Source organism: Hyperolius riggenbachi, chromosome 3 (genome assembly GCF_040937935.1).
Source record: "Hyperolius riggenbachi isolate aHypRig1 chromosome 3, aHypRig1.pri, whole genome shotgun sequence".
NCBI classification, from domain to species: Eukaryota; Metazoa; Chordata; class Amphibia; order Anura; family Hyperoliidae; genus Hyperolius; species Hyperolius riggenbachi.
In genome coordinates, this window is record NC_090648.1 from 287,307,095 (window position 1) to 287,329,179 (window position 22,085).

The following is a 22,085-nucleotide window of genomic DNA, read 5'->3' on the forward strand; positions in this document are numbered from 1 at the left end:
AATGTAATAGCAGATAACCAGAAAACCAGACAGCGAATGCTGCTCGGGCTGAAACAAGGACCCCACCATTTCCTTTACAAAGTAAAAGCTATAAATAATTACCTCACAACTCTAACTGCCTTTCGTAATTACCATATTTGTGATTAGACCAATAGGGACCAGCAGATTTATCAACAGAAACAAGAATCACTTTGCGTTTCTACCCTCAGAGGAAATGCTCATTTTTAAACCGTGATCATCTTTGGGGAGATGCATGCTTTGCTTTGAGGATCCGCAGAGAATCAATTAAACAGTTACACTGCTCATTAGCTGTAAACACTGTATATAATGGTACACCTACACATCACATATTCAGTATTCTTTAACACATTTCCCAATAAACCTGAGTATAGACACAAGGGTTTATTGGGAAATGTGTGAAAAAAAAATACAGAATACCTTATTTATGAAAATATATTCAAGAACTTCTTGTATTTCTCCAGTCAGATATCATCTTTCTTTCCAAGAACTGTTATTTTGTAAAGCAGTCCAGAATCCGAGTAAGTGTTCAGACTTCTTAAAATGACACTTAGGCTTGGTCCACACATAAATGTGCACATTTCCACTCCAGTACTGTCCTGTCCATTTTGCCTAAGTTTTCATCAGTTTTACCTGACTGGACTGGAAATGTACACCTTTTATGTGTGAACACACCCATAGAAATGCATACAAAACTTATACAACACTCATTGTCCGGAAATGTACAGATTTGTGTGTGAGGTTGTGAACACAGCCATAAAAACACATACAAAACTGATACAAACTGTCAAAAACTGACAGGACAGGACACCTTTGTATGTGTGAACCAAGAGTTAAAGGGGAACGTCAGCCTAAACAAACATACTGTCATTAAGTTACATTAGTTATGGTAATTAAAATAGATAAGTAATCTAATCTCTTACCCACTCTGGTTGCCCCAGGAAATCACAAACATTTGCCTGTTCTTTTAAAACAGCTTTTATCTTGAAAGGATGTGATGGAGCATGAGACACAGTTCCAACTGTCCTGTGTCCTGATTACCCCCTCCCAGCTGCGCGCGCTATGCTTCAAATCTCAAATTAAAAATAAAAAAACTTGCACCAAAACAGCAGAACGAGAACATCATGATCAGAAATCCCATCATACTTTGCACAGCATCAGGGGAAAAATGCCCAGGCAGTTTTCTTTTGTGTAGCTAAAAATGAGGCTTGGGTAAGAAAAACAAAGTTCTGATGCTGTGAAAAACTGTTAGGCCTGGAACCCACTGAAATCCGCAAACGCAAAACGCAACCGCTAGCGTTTTGCCTGAGCGGTTTGCAAGCGGATTCATGCGAGTTTTCGGTTGCGTTTTGCAACAGTGTATTTTTTTTCCTCAGCGGTTGTGTAGCGTTTTGCGTTTCGCGTTTTTATCCTGATTGGTCCTGTGAATTATTTTTAATTTTGTTACAGTGTGCTGAACCGCAAAACGCTAGCAAAACCGCTAAGTTTAGGTTTTGCTGAGCGTTTCAATACTTTACATTGAAGCGCTAACGCTCCCAAAATGCTGCAGGTCCTGCGTTTGCGTTTCTGGGAAACGCAAACGCTCCTGTGGAAGTTACCCGATCCATTAACATCAGCTGAGCGTTTTGGCAAAACGCTAGCATATCGCAGCGCTGCCAAAATGCTCAAAAAAACGCTCTTGTGGGTTCCAGCCCTTAAAAGAAACACCAAGCCTTTTCAGTACGGCTAAGTAGATTTTTCGTCTGGAGGTTTACTTTAACATGATGCAGAACACAGTATTAATGGGTTAAAGGGGCACTACAGCAAAAAACTGTAAAAAACTTAAAATATGCGCAAACATACAAATAAAATGTACATTTTTTTCCAGAGTAAAATGAGCCATAAATTACTTTTCTCCTATGTTGCTGTCACTTACAGTAGGTAGTAGAAATCTGACAGAAGTGACAGGTTTTGGACTAGTCCATCTCTTTATAGGGGACTCTCTGGGATATATTGTTTTTCAAAAGCCCTTAGTGAATGGCAGTTGCTCTGTCCAACTGCCACAAAACTGTGTGGGAAGCAGGGATGCTGGCCAGCATCATTGTTTAAATCCTTTTTAGGGAATAACTTTATAAATAATAAAAGCCTTGCTGAGCATCCCATATAAAGAGATGGACTAGTCCAAAACCTGTCACTTCTGTCAGATTTCTACTACCTACTGTAAGTGACAGCAACATAGGAGAAAAGTAATTTATGGCTCATTTTACTCTGGAAAAAATGTACTTCTTATTTGTATGTTTGCACATATTTAAAATTTTACAGTTTTTCGCTGTAGTGCCCCTTTAATCAAATTATGCAGTTTTAAAAATGAATAATAGAATTAACAATAAGTATAATAATATTATTATACACAGTGCTGTCTGTCTGTATTGATCCCTCTCCCTTCCCCAACAAGCTTAGCTGTTGCATAACTCCTCTGGATCCACAGTTCATACATAACCCTGTGATCTGCATTAAATGTCTGCCTCATTACAGGCTTGTATATAAATGCGAAGAGAGACATTCACTTCATCAGAAACAATATAGTCATGATTTCCTGCACCCGGCTACTCTCTACAATAAAACTGAACACAAACATCAGAATTGCCAAAGAATAATTACAAAAAAATTGTACTTACCAATATAAGTCCTGAAATTAGCGAGGATGTACCCGTCAGAGCGACATAAAACTTAGGTGTTAATGTGTTCAAAAACATACTCACTGAAAGAGAAAAAAAAAAGAAGATTGCAAAATAAATCCAGGGCAAATTCAATTCTCTTATGTTTTTAGCCATAATATGTACTTTTAGTCTTTCTCCAGAAGAACTTCACATGCTCATGCTCTACTTTTCAGCTATAAAATTATCCCCAAAATGGATCTTTGGTCCTCGTAACTAATCATCTCACGTATAGCCAAGTAATCTACTTGCTAGCCATTAGGGTTGATGCTCTCATGGTCCCCTGAGCTGGAGAGCACTTGAGAACAAAAGTGATACAGCAAACCAGCAAAACAAAAAAAGATTTTTTATTAAATCATCTAGTGGCTGGATAGTGTAATGGTTAGTTGCTCTGCCTCTGACACCAGAGACTGGGATTTGAATCTAGGCTCGTCCTATTCAGTAAGCCAGCACCTATTCAGTAAGGAGTCCTCAGACAAGACTCCCTAGCACTGTGGGATGGCCTACTGAGTGCGCCCCTAGTGGCTGTAGCTCTCAAGCGCTTTGAGTCTGAGAGGAGAAAAGCGCTATACAAAATGTCAGAATTATTATTATTACTTATCCATTATGTGACAGAGGTTTGGAATTTTCACCTGGGCCCTCTCAGAAAATCGTGAGAATTGCATGGTAGTCATCTAAGAATTGTTTGCAATTTCAAGACCAGTTGACTGGTTTTAAACTTTTGTACTTAACTGAAAGAAAATGTTAAGTGATTCTGTAACTCTGGACTGGATTTCCTATGTTCTGTGATGTTCTCCACTGTTCTTTAGCTTCATTAGAACCATAGTCAGTGACATATGTTGTATTTTTTTTTTTTACAATGTCCTCACAGAACTTATCAGTGTACAGTGCAAAGATACATACACACGTCTGATTTTTCCAAATTACTGGTCGTCGGACCGGTCGTTTGGACGCCAAATCAAGCGTGTGTACAAACGGTCATTTGGCTGATAAGGCTGATGTTAAAAAAACTAGCCTTATCAGCCGAACGACCGTTTGTACGCACGCCCAATTTGACGTCCAAACGACCAGTCCGAAAGGCCGGTCGTTTGTAAAAATGAGACGTGTGTATGTACCTTAAGACCTAGAGATGGCCACACACAGAACAGTGTGATCCTGTTCCCCATCATTACTATTCAATAAAAACATTGCTTTATGGATACTGAATAATGGAACATTCCCATTTTTACAAGTGGGCAAGGCAGGTTACTGCCTGGGGTAAAGGTGGTCCACACGCCGTAAATGCGCTGCAGAAGATGTTAACTCACCCATCCAGCAGAACCCTCCACCTGCCTTCGGTGTCTCCATCTCCATGGCTCCCGCAGCATTGGAGCTCACATGATCTGCTGCCATGTGATGTAGATATCACACCATAGCAGGTAAACCAGGAGCTAGTGCTGCTGAAGACTGGAGAAGGTTGCTTGCTGGAGGAGGGTGCAGTTCTGCAAGATTAGGGAGATGCTCCATTGCTGCTCTGCATTTTTGTGGGTAGTGAGGCAATTTAAGGGTAGCGTTTACATCATTCTGATATTTGGTGGGGAAGGGGGCAGAATTTTTACACAACCACCCTAATAGCTATTTAGCCTAGAAAGTGCCCTGCAATTGAAACATTGCAGCCTTACATCTGAGCATGTATCTGATGCCAATAAACAGAACCCACTACTACAGAAAACTGCCCTGCTTGATGTCGTGCAAAATCATTGTTCTGGTTCTGCTTACAATCCAGTCCAGATTGTTTTTTTCCATTCTCCATAGTCACAACTAATTTAATGTAACTACATAATTAATAAAATTGCTCATTATTTAAATATTAATTTATAGATTTTAAAAATCATTAGGGGGTGCAACAACCTGTATAGATACATAATATATTAAAGATCACCCTCTGGGTCAATTATTATTTTAAGCCCCTACTAGACAATACAATTTTTTGTCCATTTTGATTCGCTTAATTGATTTGATTCAATCCAACATGTCCGATCGGGATGATCGGACATGTCAGATTGAATCGAATCGAACAAAAAATTGTATGGTGTAGATGGGGCTTAAAAGGGCTCCTACAAAAGTGAATATTGGCTAATTGCAAATACTGTGCTACGGCCTTCATCTCCATATAGTCCTTGTTCTCTATACTAATTATTGCACAGTGTCTACAAGCACCTGTAATAGGATTGTTACCATCAATATTGTGTTGATCAGCTTTATCAAAGGCTTTTGTATATTTTTTAGTTGTGATCCTGTATTTGGTTGCTACAGCCAGCTGATGGATTGGGCTGCAGAAAGTTTGACAGGTATTGCACATTGTACAAAGTTAATAGGCTAGCCTGTGCATTACTTCATAGGAGCGTCCAAGCCTTTAAGTTCTAATCGGTTTAAAGCTCAATTAACGTGTAAGCCAATTACTAAACCACATTATCCAGGGGGTTTATTTAAAAGGTATTTAGCAGCTTTTTGTTTTTAATCGGCAGCTATCTTTTCTGCTTTAAGGGTTTTTTCTCATGAATTTTTATTTAAAATGTGATTTAAGTCTCCATGGGAAAGTATTGTCCCATCTGATTTTTACTGCTAAAGATTATACAAAGAATTAGCTCCAAAACATAAGGCTGACAAAGTAACACCGCTGACTGTACAAAAAGTGATTTCTACTGAACATATATCATAAGCATCACAGTAATAAAAACAATTAAAAGTCAATAGTAACTCCTCTGCTTACATGAAAACAAAATGCAATTATATGTATGCAGAAATAATGACAGTTTATAAGTAAATGCTGGTACATATATCTTTGTGGTTCCTGAAAAAAAATGTGCTCTGCCTGCTAAGCAGGTATATTAGAGGTATTTTTTGAGAATATAATTGTAATATTATTTCACTATATTCTGTGTGGAAAAGGACTAGTAGCCTGCCCATAACAACAAGAATGTGCCCCAGAAGTGAAGATCCAGTGGATGGGAACAGCACCCACTGGCACTTAGGCTCTTGTTAAAGTGGTTTAAGTACCACAATGCTAGTCCACAATTACTCCTGGAGAAGTAGCTTTTTCACATTTTTATTAGCTCTTTCAGCTTATACGGTGTATTAACCATCTGCATGCTGTTCCCATTCATTGGATCTTCATTTTTGGGGCACGTACTTGAGTTAAGGGGACGTTACTGTCCTTTTGCCCACATACCATATTATTCGGTCCATAAAACGCATAAGGTTTAGTGGACAAAAATAAGGGGAAAAAAATATATATATACTAATCTTGGTGTGTCCATGGTGCAGGGGCATCTTATAAACCTTTATCCCCCAAAATCCCTAAATTATTATGTCTCCCTTGTACCTCTTGGGTTCCCCCTGTGACTTTTGTGCCCCCCCTCTCTCTATCCATTGTCCCCCCTCTGTCCATCCTGCCTCCCCCTCAGTCTGTCCTGCCTCCCCCTTTCACTGTCCTCCAGTGGCTCACTCACCCTCCGAGACGTGGAGTGGCAGCATGTGAGGAAGTAATGTAGCCCCTTCAGGTGCCCTACGGCCAATCAGGTGGGTGGCGCTGAGGGCAGGACCACAGCTCACTCATTCTGGCCAATCGCTGCACTAGCTGAGACTAGTAAGATGCATTGCTCTGCTAAAGCGGAGTGAGGCATCTGGATGGTGATTGGCAAACTGTCACTTGAGGGATAGAGTCCTGATCCTTTTGGATAACAACCATTGTACATGTGTATGCACCTTATACCAGGTAAACACCATGCAATTTCCCATCAGATCGATTGGTTGAATTAATAACTTATCATATGCAATCTACTTCCCATCAAGTACAGGATTGATTTTCAGATCATTGCTGCACAAAATCGATTCCGTTCTTGATCGGGAGCAGATCAGACAAGACAAAGATTATTGATTCAACCAGTCCATCTGATGGGAAATTGCATGGTGTGTACCAGGGATTAAAGCCTTTATTGGCACTCTCATAGGGACGGACTCTAATGAAAGGGATATGGAGGCTATCACATTGAGTTTCTTTTACAAGAACAATTGCCTGGCTGTCCTGGTTATTCTGTGCCTCTAATACTTTAAACCAGTGACCCAGAATAAGTATGCAGACCAGGAGCTCTGGCTAAAGTCTGACCATATTAGCTGCATGCTTATTTTAGATGTGAAAAAACATCAGCAGGGCTTCCAGGCAATTGCCATAGTTAGAAAAAAAAAATAATCAATATTTTAAAGGGAACCCCATGTGACAATGATATGAAGACTGCCATATGAGTTGAATAATTTCAGTTTTTGTATAGCGCTTGCCTCCTGTCGGACTCAAAGCACTTGTGAGGTAGCCACTAGAGAGTATTAAGTAGGCAGTAGAAGTGTTAGGGAGTCTTGCCCAAAGAACTCCTTACTGAATAGGTGCTGGCTTACTACACAAGAAGAACTGAGATTTGAACCCTGGTCTCCTGTGTCAGAGGCAGAGCCTGTACACTATCCAGCCACAGCTGAACTGAAAACTGCACTCATAGTTAAGCCCACCCCCACTTTTGGCCTACAAAAATGTGTAAAATTCAATGACCTGCCAATAGGCCAACACCACCCACCCCTAGTGTGTGGCTATAGCCCCAAGGCAGAGCAAGGGTTGAGAGCCTTATACAGTAACTTGCTGCTAGAGCTCCAGTCTAACTGTCAAGAGACTGCAGTGCGCCTGGAGCTCTAGTAGCAGGTACAAAGTTTCTGGGGTGACACCAGTGTCGGAGCTGGAGCAGTGACAGGTAAGTATTATCTCCAGCACATGCATATTCCAAATGACTGTCACTCTACACTTCAATATGCTTCCTGAAAATACGTCATTTATTGTGATACAAAGATGTGAGCTGATGTGTCATACCACCATAGGATCAAACAGCAAGTGCCGTCATAATCATCCAAAGAAATCCAACCTCTCACAGGACAGCAGCATCAACAATAAGGATCATGCAATGTACATGTTCACAGTAACAGTGACAGACACCAACTGAGAGAGCTGTTTCGGGCTAGCCTACCCTGTCCCGCTTCAGCTAGGTGTCCTCTCTGGATTCTGCCTTCCTCCCCTTCCTGCCTTGTGGGTGCTGCTACCCTACAGTTTCACCACTGGGGCCAAATCTCCTCTATAATGTGAGAGACTCAGACTCGAATAGTTATAGAAAAATGATTGCTTCAAGTTATTGTAGGTATTCTAGTTATTACAGGTAGATCTACAGCTACTGAAGTATGGGTGTACTTAGTTTTTCTCTCACATGCCATCTCCACTTCACTTTTGTTAAATAAGGACATCATGATGGAGTGTGTGATCGTGAGTGTGTGATCGTGTGTGTGTGCACGCATGTGCGTGTGCGTTTAGACAATGTATTTTTAGAACTTCTAAAGGGTCAGCTATTTTGTTTTTATTACCATATGTCTTTCTTAAGACTGTAAATATATTCTGTGTGTGAAAAAGTACAGGCCTTGTTACCTAACAAGGCTGCAAAGAGACAGGCACTATTGCCATATGCTACCATTAATACATACCTCACAATTGCAAGTTTAGTGCAATGACACAGACAAGGGCAACACAAAGTGCTCCATTAATCACCAGAATGAAAACATTTCACGGAAAAGAGCATCCATGAAAAAGGCCTAATGATAGCTCTGTGACATATTGTTCCTGCTCAGGCTTGAATTACACTTTGACCTAAAGAAAATAATCACAGACTAAAGGATTGCAGAATAAGTAATAATCTTGGAAGTCATATTTTTCTTAAAAGTTAAAGGCGCTTGTTTCAACACAAAGTAATAGCGTTTTCACCTCATTGTTACAGATACGTATGCTGGGTGAACAATCAATGCCATGATAGCAGAAACATAGCAGGATGGAATTACTAAGGCCCTGTTCATATTACCAAATGCAGATGGCCGTGCGATTGGAACGCAACGTGTACGAACGCACGCCATCTGTGTTTGCATGCGTCGCATGGCTGATACCCATTCACTGTAGTGAATGGGTCAGCCGCGCGTTCGGGAAAAAATGCGTGCAGCAGGCGTTCGCGGACCGCACTGGTCCGGAACGCATGCAGTGTGAACATCAGACAGTGCAGTCTATGCACTTCTGATGTCGTGCGTGTCTTCCTCCTACAAGCGTTGCCGAAATCCGGGTGGCAACGCATGCAATGTGAATGGAGACTAACGGGAGCGGTGCAGCGAAAAGCAGCACTTAAAGAGGAACTCCACTTTACAAGAAAGCATAAAACAATTCCCTCCAGGACACATTTCTAATCTAGCTCACCTCTCTCCATTGTGCATCTCTGCTAGGAGCACAGGTGTGTGGACAGGAAACTCAACTGGGTGTGGCTGCAGCACATGAGCTAAATAGGAATAACTCAACCTGCACAAAAGTAACCGTGCAGAAGGAAATGAGGATGCAAATTAAAAATTGGAAGAATTCCATCAAGCTAACAATTATATTGTTGTCAAAGGTGTATGGATTCATAAATCATCACGGCTAGAAAACCATCACTAACTGCAGACTGAACTGGAAATATGTAGCAGTATGTTACAGTTTAAACATGCAAGGGGGACTGTACTCTCATGGGTGCAGCACAGCTACAATCGTGCCAGAAGAGAAGCGCGGCCCCCAGGGGGACCGGAACGGAAGACTGTGTGGGAAGCCTCTGGAGGCACCAGAGGCTTCCTTCTCCTTAGGTAAGCATTTACTTCTTTTTTTTTTTTTGTAACTTTGCGTCACCTCTGGTTCTCTTTAAAGTTCATAGTGATCAATAAGCTTAGTTCATACCACACACTTCATGCTTGCTAAAGCTTTCAAATATCCTGCTGCTTGCATTTTGGTAATAGTTGCTAGTTCTATGACATCCAGAAGAATCAATAGAAAATGTGCGGCAGTGAAATCACTGGAAAATGCCAGTCAACACCGACTAAGAGTCAGTCAGTAACACATGATTCCGGCAAACTATACTTCCATAGTGTTCTTAGCACCAGTCTTATCTCCTATTTTTAGGATTCTGCTCATTTCAATGCATTCAATCAAATATTAAGAATTAGGGAATTTATGCTACGTAAAAGTGGGCCAATCAAATCTTGCTTGAATTTAATTGTTCTATTTCCAAGCTGCATATATTTGCATATAACATTTCCATAAGGGTCCTTTTACACTCAGGCCTCTTTCACAGTGGGACGGTGCGTCTGATGCGACGTTAAGGTCGCATAACGTGCCCCTAATGCAACGCATTGAAAGACTATAACTTGGACGTCATAGTACATTCTTTAGCCCTGCGTCTGGTGCGCCGTTTTCGTTGCACAGTGATGGAACGAAAACCGCGCATGCGTTACATTTAAAAAAAGCAAAACATTACTGAGCATGTGCAACACACACAACGCAGCAGATTTGTTGCTAAACGCACAGCATGCAGCACATTTTAAATATTGGTACACGTTACACACAACGCAACGTGTGCACTGTGAATGTTGCACAGACTTAATATTGATGTGCGTTAGTCCACGTTAAAACATTTTCTAACGTGCGACTTTAACGTCGCACTGTGAAAGAGGCCTTAATCAGTTGCTCTCAGTTATAACTGCACCTCTGTAGACACACTGGTCCAACTAGTGTGTTATTGCTAGGTACACATGATGCGTTTTTTCGGTCATTTTTCGTCCGATTGCTTCTCCGCTCGACTCGCTTATCTTTTCTTATCAATTTCCATTCACTTCTATGAGAAATCTACTAGAAAAACAATCAGAAATAAAATCAGACATGACGGAATTTATCGAACCATCTATCTATCATCCTATCAACAGACTAAAGTCAGATGATAAGCAGGCTGCAGGTTGGTCTGTGTACCAAGCTTTTGCATGGACTCCCTTTATTAGGCCCTACTGCAGCATAATGAGGGAATGCAAATTCAAGAGCTGTGCAAAATGTCTATCAACAATATCAACACAACTGTGTCATTATAAAAAGGTGAGATTGGAAGGCTGTGCTCCCATCTGTTCTCAGCTCATTGCTAAACTGACCGTAAATGGTTCACACTTGTCAGTGGAATTCGTTGGAGTAAGCGGAACGCACTTCTGTGCAGTCTGTGATAATCCCGGGCAGGTGGATGTGTTCCCCAATATAGCCTATGGGGGTAGCTCATCTGCTCTGGGCTACGTATTTTGCCATCGCTCTGTCCCAGTAGACAAGCTGAAGACTGGCAGAAACATAACGATTTCCACTGGGCTGCAAGAGACCAATGGGAATCCTCAGCAACAGGGAGAATTCTCATTGGGTAATGGAAAAACCAATGAAAATTCTCCCTGTTGCTAGGAAGAATTGGTCGAATGCAGCCTATAGAGAGCCCCATGCTTCTGCTGGCCTCTGAGCAGAGTACAGGGACAGAGCAGCGGCAATCGGCAGTGATGGAAACCATACAAATTGTATTTTGAACTGTAACCAATTTTGCTTCTGTTCAGTTAAAAAACTCTGTAAGTGAAATCTTGACGACAATTGCATGAGATTTGTTGCAGGACTTCCCATAAAGCAGACAGTTACCTTTTATGCATCTATTCTAACACTCAGTGTTTACTACAGTGACTCATTTCATTCAACAATTTATTATTTACATATCACAGAAGTATGAACATACATTTACACCTACATACATTCATACTTTTCTTACCCAGGGCACAATCAAATTACGTGTGCATATCCTGGTTATGTGTTTGATATGGCCTATCTGCAGTGGAGGCACCAGGGGGGTGCTTTGGGTGCTGAAGCACCCCCTAAAATTCTCCAATCACCCCTAAAGCACCCCCCAGCGTGAACTGACTTTCAGTTCACCGGCAGCAGCCTGCAGCTCTCGCAGAGCTGGGCTACGGTAAAATGTCGTCCGAAGCCCTGCTCTGGAGACTTCGAGTCTGCAGTGCAGGGCTTCAGGTGCCATTTTCCCGTAGCCCTGCTCTCGGCGCGGGAGTTTCAGTTGCTGGCTGGCTGGCTGAGGATCGTGGGAGCTGCGCGCCAGACGGAGGCCGGGACAGAAGTTCCTCAGCAGGTGAGTAAATTTTTTTTTTATTATTTATTTAATTATTAGCAGGTGTATCTTCTGATCAAGTGTGCTACATGATTGAAGTGTTTTCTGATCAAGTCTGCCACAATTGTGTTTTCTGCTCAAATCTGCCACATGATTAAACATATTTTCTGGTCAAGTCTGCTACATGATTGAAGTGTTTTCTGGTCAAGTCTGCCACATGATGACTGCACATATTTTCTGGTCAAATCTGCCACATGATTGAACGTGATTTTTGGTCAAATCTGCCACATGATTGAACGTGTTTTCTGGTCAAATCTGCCACATGGTTGAACATATTTTCTGGTCAAATCTGCCACATGGTTGAACGTATTTTCTGGGCAAATCTGCCACATGGTTGAACGTATTTTCCGGGCAAATCTGCCAACATGATTGAACGTATTTTCTGGGCAAATCTGCTCACATTACATGTATTTTCTTGAGAAAACCTGCACAATTATGTAAATTTTCTGGGGAAAGGGTCACCAAAACTTGGGTCCACTGTCTTTGCATTGCACTTTTAAAGGGAACCCGAGGTGAGAATAATATTGAGGCTGCCATATTTATCTCCTTTTAAGCAATACCAGTTGCCGGACTGCCGTGCTGGTCCTCTGCCTCTAATTCTTTCAACCATAGACCCTGAACAAGCATGCAGCAGGTCAGGGGTTTCTGACAATATTGTCAGAACTGACAAGATTAGCTGCATGAATTACGTTGCCACACAGGTCTTCCAGTCCACCTCCAGAGGCCCCTCCTATATCTTGGGTGCTAGCTGGTGAGCTCCCATGCAACCCAATATCAACAGAAAAAGGAAAAGGGTACTCTCAGTGGATAAAATGTGAGACAAAATTTATTGGAAGTGGTCAGAATAAAATAAATACAATCACTCACACAGTGAGGGTCCCAAACCAATTAGGACCCTCTCCGGCTTATGCGCTTCCCACCCTTGTGGTACTCAGCAGCAAAAAACGATCAAAGATGCATAGCCCACTCTCGTCCCGACTAGTTTCGGCCTCTCGCCGTCATCAGGGGATACCTGATGACGGTTGCATGGAGCTCACAAGCTAGCACCCAAGATATAGGAGGGGCCTCTGGAAGTGGACTGGAAGACCTGTGTGGCAACGTAATTCCTGGGGCTGTGGTTGATCTTGACATCATATGTGTGGAGGAGAGAGGGTCCTACCTGTAACACGGCTGCAGAGGTGGTTGCTTTGAGAGAAAAGGAAGAGGATTTCTTTTGTATCCTTAAGGGGCGCCTCTATTTATCATACAAGATTAGCTGCATGCTTGTTTTTGGTGTAATTCAGTTCACTACTGTAGCCAAATAGATCAGCAGGGCTGCCAGGAAACTAGTAATATTTGAAAGGAAATAAATATGGCAGCCTTCATATCACTCTCACCTCGGGTTCACTTTAAATTACAGTTAGCTCCGCCCTCATCTGGTCATGGCCACGCCCATTTATCCTTCGGTGCGTGGGTCATCAGCTACCATAGAACTTGGTCCAGCACATGCATAGCACCCCCCACCAAAAAAATCCTGGAGCCGCCACTGCCTATCTGCAAGCCAACTGTCCCCAATCCAATCCATCATGACCTCTGCAAGACCATTCATCTACCTCTCCTCTTGCTTCTCTAACCCATTCTTCAGCAAGCACATAATCTCCATAATCTCACCTAGGACATCAAACTGACCACCTTGTACACAGCTACCCCTATCCAGTTCTACCCCTTAATCCCATAGGATGTGGTCTTAATTAGGCAGGGCTCACTTTTCACTGATGTGTTATATGCTCCACTGTGTATTAACTGTATCCCTTTGTTTTGTAATAGTCTATAGTTCTAGCACTAAAGATGTATAAAATTATAAAAAGATTTTTTTTTTTACATATGCCTCTTTTTTGTTGTTACAAAAAGCTGCAGTCATAGGACCTTGCTTTTCTTCCTGTTCATAGACTGCCAAACAAAATTCCAGCATACAAGCAGTCAGGGACACACCCACTCTCATAACAGCTTTTGCAAGAAGAGCACAGAGACAATGGACTGAAATTTAGTGTCCACCCAGAAGTGCTGGCAGAGGCCAGGGGTAGCAGAAGATACAATGTCATGATCAGGGGTCGAGTGGGGCGTGGACGCGCGTGGACGGCGTCCACTTACTATTTCCCTAGGGTGGATGCCGTCCACGCTGGCTTGTGTGGAGGGAGCAGCGCAGTGGAAGGAGAGCTGTGAGCAGCGGTAGAGAAGGGGGCCATCTCCCCCCCTTCTCTCACCTCGGGGCTCTCCTTCCCTCGCCCTCCCTTCCACAAGTAATGTGCGGGCAGCCAGCAGCGGGCGGGACTTACCTCTCCTCGTTCCGGCGCCGGATCTGCGTGCCGCTGCTCTGGTCTGAATCAGACCAGACTTGCGGCATGCAGATCCGGTGTTCCGACGACGAGGAGAGGCAAGTCCCGCCCGCTTCTGGCTGCCCGCACATTACTTGTGGAGGGGAGAGCGAGGGAAGGAGAGCCCCGAGGTGAGAGAAGGGAGGGGGGGAGATGGCCCCCTTCTCCACTGCTGCTCACAGCTCTCCGTCTTCTCTGCGCTGCTCCCCTCCTGCTGGGGGGGGGGGGGGGGGGAAACCTGGCTACCTATTCTGGCACATACACCCTCTGGCTACATATACTGGGCACATACACCCCCTGGCTACATATACTGGGCACATACACCCCCTGGCTACATATACTGGGCACATACACCCCCTGGCTACATATACTGGGCACATACACCCCCTGGCTACATATACTGGGCACATACACCCCCTGGCTACATATACTGGGCACATACACCCCCTGGCTACATATACTGGGCACATACACCCCCTGGCTACATATACTGGGCACATACACCCCCTGGCTACATATACTGGGCACATACACCCCCTGGCTACATATACTGGGCACATACACCCCCTGGCTACATATACTGGGCACATACACCCCCTGGCTACATATACTGGGCACATACACCCCCTGGCTACATATACTGGGCACATACACCCCCTGGCTACATATACTGGGCACATATACCCCCTGGCTACATATACTGGGCACATATACCCCCTGGCTACATATACTGGGCACATATACCCCCTGGCTACATATACTGGGCACATACACCCCCTGGCTACATATACTGGGCACATACACCCCCTGGCTACATATACTGGGCACATACACCCCCTGGCTACATATACTGGGCACATACACCCCCTGGCTACATATACTGGGCACATACACCCCCTGGCTACATATACTGGGCACATACACCCCCTGGCTACATATACTGGGCACATACACCCCCTGGCTACATATACTGGGCACATACACCCCCTGGCTACATATACTGGGGACTTATATCCCCCTGGCTACATATACTGGGGACATACACCCCCTGGCTACATATACTGGGGACATACACCCCCTGGCTACATATACTGGGGACATATACCCCCTAGCTACATATGCTGGGGACATATACCCCCTAGCTACATATGCTGGGGACATATACCCCCTGACTACATATGCTGGGGACATATACCCCCTGGCTACATATACTGGGCACATATACCCCCTGGCTACATATACTGGACACATATACCCCCTGGCTACATATACTGGACACATATACCCCCTGACTACATATACTGCGGACATATACCCCCTGGCTACATATACTGGGCACATATCCCCCTGGCTACATATACTGGGCACATATACCCCTGGCTACATATACTGGGACATATACCCCTGACTACATATACTGGGCACGTATACCCCTGGCTACATATACTGGGCACGTATACCCCTGGCTACATATACTGGGGACATATACCCCTGGCTACATATACTAGGCACATATACCTCTGGCTACATATACTGGGGACTACTGGGGACTACTATACTCATGGCTACTTATACTGGGGACACCTATAGACCTGGATACCTATGCTGGGGGTACCTATTTTGCGGGAACTGCTGTCAGATTATCTGCATTTTTGTGGAACCGCTGTTATGTATTTTGGGGAACTGGCTGCCAGATTATGTGTATGTTAGGGGGAACGGCTGCTGCCAGATTACGTGTATTTTGGGGAACAGCTGCCAGATTGTGTGTATGGTACTGGAACGGCTGCTGCCAGATTATGCGTATTTTGGGAAAATGCTGCCAGATTGTGTATGTTTGGGGGACCACTGCCGCATATTTTGCGGAACTGCTTCCAAATTGTGTATGTTGGGGGAACTGCTGCTGTCACATTATCTATTTTGGGGGAACCACTGCCATATTATCTGTATTTTGGAGGAACATCTACCAGATTATGTGTCTTTTTGGTGAAATGCTGTCAGATTACATCTATTTTGGGGGGATACACTACCGCAGAGCTCAAACTTCCACGGCAGACCTTTTCCTTTTACATCACTGCTAAGGTCATGTATATTTGGCCCCACCCATGACCACGCCCACAGTATGTTTGGCCACGCCCATTTTTGGCAGCGCATGGGTTTTCTAGGTGAGTCCACTCACTTCTTTTCCCAGGACTAGACCCCTGGTCATGATACTTCTTGCAACTAAACAGGCTATAAATGGGGGGATAATGTTTCCATGTGCCGGCTCCCCCACATGTTCTGCTCTGGCTCAGAGGCTCACTGCTCAAAGGTACACTGCGGAATCTGCCCCTAGTAATGGGCACATGGTCTATCTAACGGCTCTGTGGCATATGGTCTGCATATGAACTGTATTAAACTGCACTGGGGCCTATGAACTGCTAGTTAATTGCACTGGTGCATATGGACTGTTATTTTGACTGCACTGGGGCAAATGGACTGTTATTTAACTGCACTGTGGCACATGAACTGTTATTTAACCGCACTGCGGCATATGGACTGTTATTTAACTATTTAACTGCACTGTAGCATACAGACTGTTATTCAACTGCTCCGAGGCATATGGTCTGTGAACCTGTATATGGGCTGTGCAGCGATCTACTACCTGTCCACTGTATACACCTGTATCGCACCACTGGGTTTACCTGGGTCGAACTGCTGGGTACGGACCGTAGTGCACTGATGTACTAGCCCGAGCTGCTCTGCCTGAAACGGACTGTGTTTGCACTCTAGGCATGTATGTTTTGTTTTCTCGATGCTAGACACTGTATTGCACTGCCACTCTGTAGACTCCCACTGAGCGGGTTCTACACTCATGGATCCCACGAGGCACCCCCCACGTACCACCTACTCTAGGGCACAGGTCCTCACATGGGAACATACTGTTGCCCCACACCCAGAGGACAGTTTCCTGTCCAACTCCGTATGGAGCCACGTCCAGAAAATCAGCCGTCCCTGCAGCCCTCCTCGCAAATGTCCGCTCCCTCCCCAACAAGCTGGATGAACTGAGACTCCTCGGGGACAATCTCGAACTTGGTAAAAACACCCCAATTCTTTGCTTTACAGAAACATGGCTCCACGAGAACATCCCTGAAAGCGCACTACATCTCCCAGGCTTCAGCCTCATCCGCGCAGACCGTGACAGCACCCTCACGGGGAAAAAGAAAGGGGGAGGCATCTGTTTTTACATTAGCTCTGCTTGGTGCTCCAACTCCACCGTGCTTGCAAAGAAATGCACACCAGAGCTAGAGCTCCTCCTGGTAAATTGCAGGCCGACATACTCTCCCAGGGAGTTCTCCTCCTTCGTTCTCGCTGGTGTGTATATCCCACCTGATGCTGAGGTAAAAAATGCCCTGAGCGAGCTCAGCGACACTGTCACGCAGTGGGAGACGGCCCTCCCGGACTCACTGTTCATCGTCATGGGCGATTTCAACAGGGCCAACCTCCGCCAAGAGCTTCCCCGCTACCATCAGCATATCACCTGCCCCACCAGAAATGCCAACACACTGGACCACTGTTACATGGTCCTGAAGGATGCATACAAAGCCACCCCTTGGGCAGCTCTAGGTTCATCTGATCACTGTCTCATCCACCTGATACCAACTTACAGGAGACGCCTGGAGACATCGAAACCGGTCCTCAAAACCTCCAAAGTGTGGTCAAGCGAAGCGAAGCTACAACTTCAGGCCTGCTTCGACTGCACAGACTGGCAGGCCCTGAAATCCCTAGACTTGGATGAATGGGCTGACAATGTTACCTCATACATTAACTTCTGTGAGAATCATTGCATACCAACGAAAACCTGTAAACTCTATCCGAACGACAAACCGTGGTTCTCAAAAAAACTACGGCAACTTCGCAGAAGCAAAGAGGACGCGCACAAGTCAGGAAACCGAGATGAATACAGAAGGGAAAGAAATGACCTGAACAGAGAACTGAGGGCTGCCAAGAAGGGCTACGCGGATAAACTGGAACAGAACCTCTCCTCAAACGACTCGCAAGCTGTGTGGAAAGGGCTCAAGGCTGCCACCAACTATAAGCCTCCCCCGCAGCATGCAACACCGAGTGCTGAGCTCGCCGAGAATCTCAGCGAATTCTACTGTAGATTTGAGAACCAGTCTCCCCCACAGCTACGGGCACCTCCCCCAGCCCCTGAGGCCCCGAGACCAAACTCGCCCCCTCCACCAGTGAACGAGGCAGATGTTCTGAAACACTAGTTAAGGATAAATGCCAGGAAAGCCTCGGGCCCGGATGGTGTGTCACCAGCCTGCCTGAAATCCGGCGCTCAACAGCTCACCCCTATATTCTTTCCTCCATCTTCAACAAGTCCCTTCAGAGCGGGAAAGTCCCCGCATGCTTCAAGAGGTCCACCATCATCCCTGTCCCCAAAAAGCAAGGCGTCACCGACCTCAACAACTTCAGGCCCGTGGCTCTTACATCAGTCATCATGAAGATGCTTGAAAGGATGGTGCTCCCCCTCCTCAAGCTCACCACTGAGGCCCTGCTGGATCAGCACCAGTTCGCATACAGAGCAAACAGGTCCACCGACGACGCCATCAATATCTGCCTGGAGCTCATCCACGATCATCTGGACAAACCTGGCACGTATGCCAGGATCCTCCTTCTTGACTTCAGCTCAGCTTTTAATACCATCAGCCCCATAATACTTCAGGAGAACCTCGCCTCACTTGGGGTCCACCCCACTCTACGCCTGTGGATCACAGACTTCCTCACCAACCGATCCCAGGTCGTAAAGCTAGGCACCATCTCCTCTCAACCTCGGATTACAAATATAGGAGCACCACAAGGGTGCGTCCTTTCGCTGTTCCTGTTCTCCCTGTACACGAATGCATGCAGATCCACAGCGGACTCCGTCAAAGTGATCAAATTCGCTGACGACACCACCATTGTCGGCCTCATCACTAAAAATGATGAGGAAGCATACCACTACCAGGTTGAGAGCATATGCCACTGGTGCAGGGAGAACGGGCTGGTCCTAAACACGGCGAAAACTGTTGAGATGGTTGTTGATTTTAAGAAGCACGCCAGCGCCCCCCCCTCCAATCCGTATCAATGACAAAGAAGTTGAAAGAGTTCCCTGTGTCCGACTTCTGGGCACAACCATCTCCAACGACCTGAAGTGGAAGGCAAACACCACCTCCTTCCAGAGGAAAGTACAGCAGAGTTTATTCTTTCTCCGTCAACTGAAGAAGTTCGGCATGTCCCCGAAACTTCTGACCAGCTTCTACTCTGCCACAATTGCATCTGTCCTCTGCTCTTCCATCCTAGTGGCAGTTGGCTGATTGTGTAATGGTTAAGGGCTCTGCCTCTGACACAGGAGACCAGGGTTCGAATCTCGGCTCTGCCTGTTCAGTAAGCCAGCACTAATTCAGTAGGAGACCTTTGGCAAGTCTCCCTTACACTGCTACTGCCAATAGAGCGCGCCCTAGTGGCTGCTGCTCTGCTCTGGCGCTTTGAGTCTGCAAGGAGAAAAGCGCAATATAAATGTTATTTGTCTTATTTGTCTAGTCTGGTATGCCAGCTCCTCCGCCAGCGACAGACACAAGTTACAGAGAGTCATCAGATCAGCAGAGAGAATTATAGGAAAACCGCTACCCGCTCTGGACCTCCTCTTCTACTCAAGGCTGAGCTCCAGAGCCTTGAGGATTGTAAATGACCCCTCACACCCAGGCAACCGTTTTTTCAGCCAGCTTCCTTTGGGCCGGAGGTTTCGGTCCATCTACACCAGGACCACTAGACACAGAAATAGCTTCTTCCCCTCAGCTGTAAACTCACTAAACTCTCACCACGCACTCCCCACCACAACGTGATCATGTTTTTTCCCGCCACACATATCCTTCATACACCTGAGTGCCTTGTAAATATGCAATATTGGAATTTGTAAATTGGTAGTGAAAATTGAGTGTTGTTTGCTTCAATGTTTTCTCTGTATGAAATGTCTGATATAGTGCTGATCCTTTTTGATGTATTCTACGTACCCTACCTTACCTGTATGCTGTACGTGCCAAGTCCAATTCAGGGCACGACCCATTCGTGCTTGGCAAAAATAAAAGATTCTGATTCTAAACATAGCTGATTTTATGTTACATCCTACCTAATAAAAGCAGAGGCGTCTGCGTCCAACTGCCTCAGTGTGTGCCAAAAATCATACTGCACAGACAGCAGGACAGCCAGGCAACTGGAAATAAATATGGAAGCCTCCCTATCCCTCTCTGTTCAGGTGTCCTTTAATGTTGTGACTTTGCGACATGCTGGACGGTATACTTTACTAGGCCTGTAAATGTGAAACTTTACATGTCATTTCTAGTAGACACTTTGGTCTGGAAAATTTACACAGATTCTGAAACCAAGGCTTTTACAAGAAAGGTAACACCAGCGGAAAAAGTAATACCGTCTCTTGCAATGACTAAGCCAAATTGAGTCAGCTGTCCAAAACCTTCCATCTGCAATAAAGTGAGGTTCTCAAAGAACAGGTTTTGAATATCATTTGAAAGTCAGAACAGCCATCAGAAATATTGCCAACAATTTGTTCCCAGCCCTTGCTACACTGAAAGAAAACAGTATACTCTGGTTGCTGTTCCTAGGCAGTCATCATCCAAACTATGTAGTGATGAAGATGTGTACAGGGATAGGATCAGCTATGGATGGAGAAGGATTCTGTCCTTGCACACACCTCCAGTTTTAAATATCTGTACCAAAATAGATATACTGTATCATTTGGTTTAATATGAAAGTTCACAATGGACTCAATTCACTAAGTACAGTTCTGTAAAATAATTTTAGTTTGGTAAAAAATACTGCATTCCGTATTGAACACTTTTTTTTCAAACTCACTAAGATTTCCCACATGCGGTAAAAAGTTTGGTAATTTACCAAACAAACATGCTTCAATTCACTAGCCTTGCTCGGTTAGTCTCACTTACCACCTGTGAAGCAGGTCAGTGGTCCGGAGGGAAGCTATGTGCAAGTGTCAGGGTTTCCTGTCCAGTGCATCACCGGCATCACTTTAGATGCGCTGCTTCTACCAGGAAGACCTCTTCTGTATAAGAGTACAGTGGTGTGAAAAATTATTTGCCCCCTTCCTGATCTCTTATTCTTTTGCATGTTTGTCACGCTTAAATGTTTCTGCTCATCAAAAATCGTTAGCCATTAGTCAAAGATAACATAATTGAACACAAAATGCAGTTTTAAATGATAGTTTTTATTATTTAGTGAGAAAAAAAACTCAAAACCTACATGGCCCTGTGTGAAAAAGAAATTGCCCCCTGAAACTAATAACTGGTTGGGCCACCCTTAGCAGCAATAACTGCAATCAAGCGTTTGCGATAACTTGCAACAAGTCTTTTACGGCGCTCTGGAGGAATTTTGGCCCACTCATCCTTGTTGTAATTCAGCTTTGAGGGTTTTCTAGCATGAACCGCCTTTTTAAGGTCATGGCACAACATCTCAATAGGATTCAGGTCAGGAGTTTAACTAGGCCACTCCAAAGTCTTCATTTTGTTTTTCTTCAGCCATTCAGAGGTGGATTTGCTGGTGTGTTTTGGGTCATTGTCCTGCTGCAGCACCCAAGATCGCTTCAGCTTGAGTTGACAAACAGATGGCCGGACATTCTCCTTCAGGATTTTTTGGTAGACAGTAGAATTCATGATTCCATATATCACAGCAAGCCTTCCAGGTCCTGAAGCAGCAAAACAACCCCAGACCATCACACTACCACCATATTTTACTGTTGGTATGATGTTCTTTTGCTGAAATGCTGTGTTACTTCTACACCAGATGTAACGGGACACGCACCTTCCAAAAAGTTCAACTTTTGTCTCGTCGATGCACAAGGTATTTTCCCAAAATTCTTGGCA

At 44.6% G+C, this 22,085-nt stretch overlaps 1 protein-coding gene across 5 annotated transcripts in view; it reads right to left on the minus strand.

The window, feature by feature from the left end:
* LOC137563688 (suppressor of tumorigenicity 7 protein homolog) overlaps positions 1-22,085 on the minus strand; it is a 186,661-nt gene that overhangs the window by 75,640 nt on the left and 88,936 nt on the right. For 4 of the 5 annotated variants that reach the window (XM_068276445.1, XM_068276443.1, XM_068276447.1 and 1 more), the window contains exon 2: positions 2,676-2,758. In XM_068276445.1, the coding sequence (XP_068132546.1) occupies positions 2,676-2,758 (83 nt within the window). Of the gene's footprint in view, positions 1-2,675; positions 2,759-10,330; positions 10,474-22,085 lie in introns of those variants that run through there. The other variant, XM_068276448.1, reaches the window with a different exon arrangement.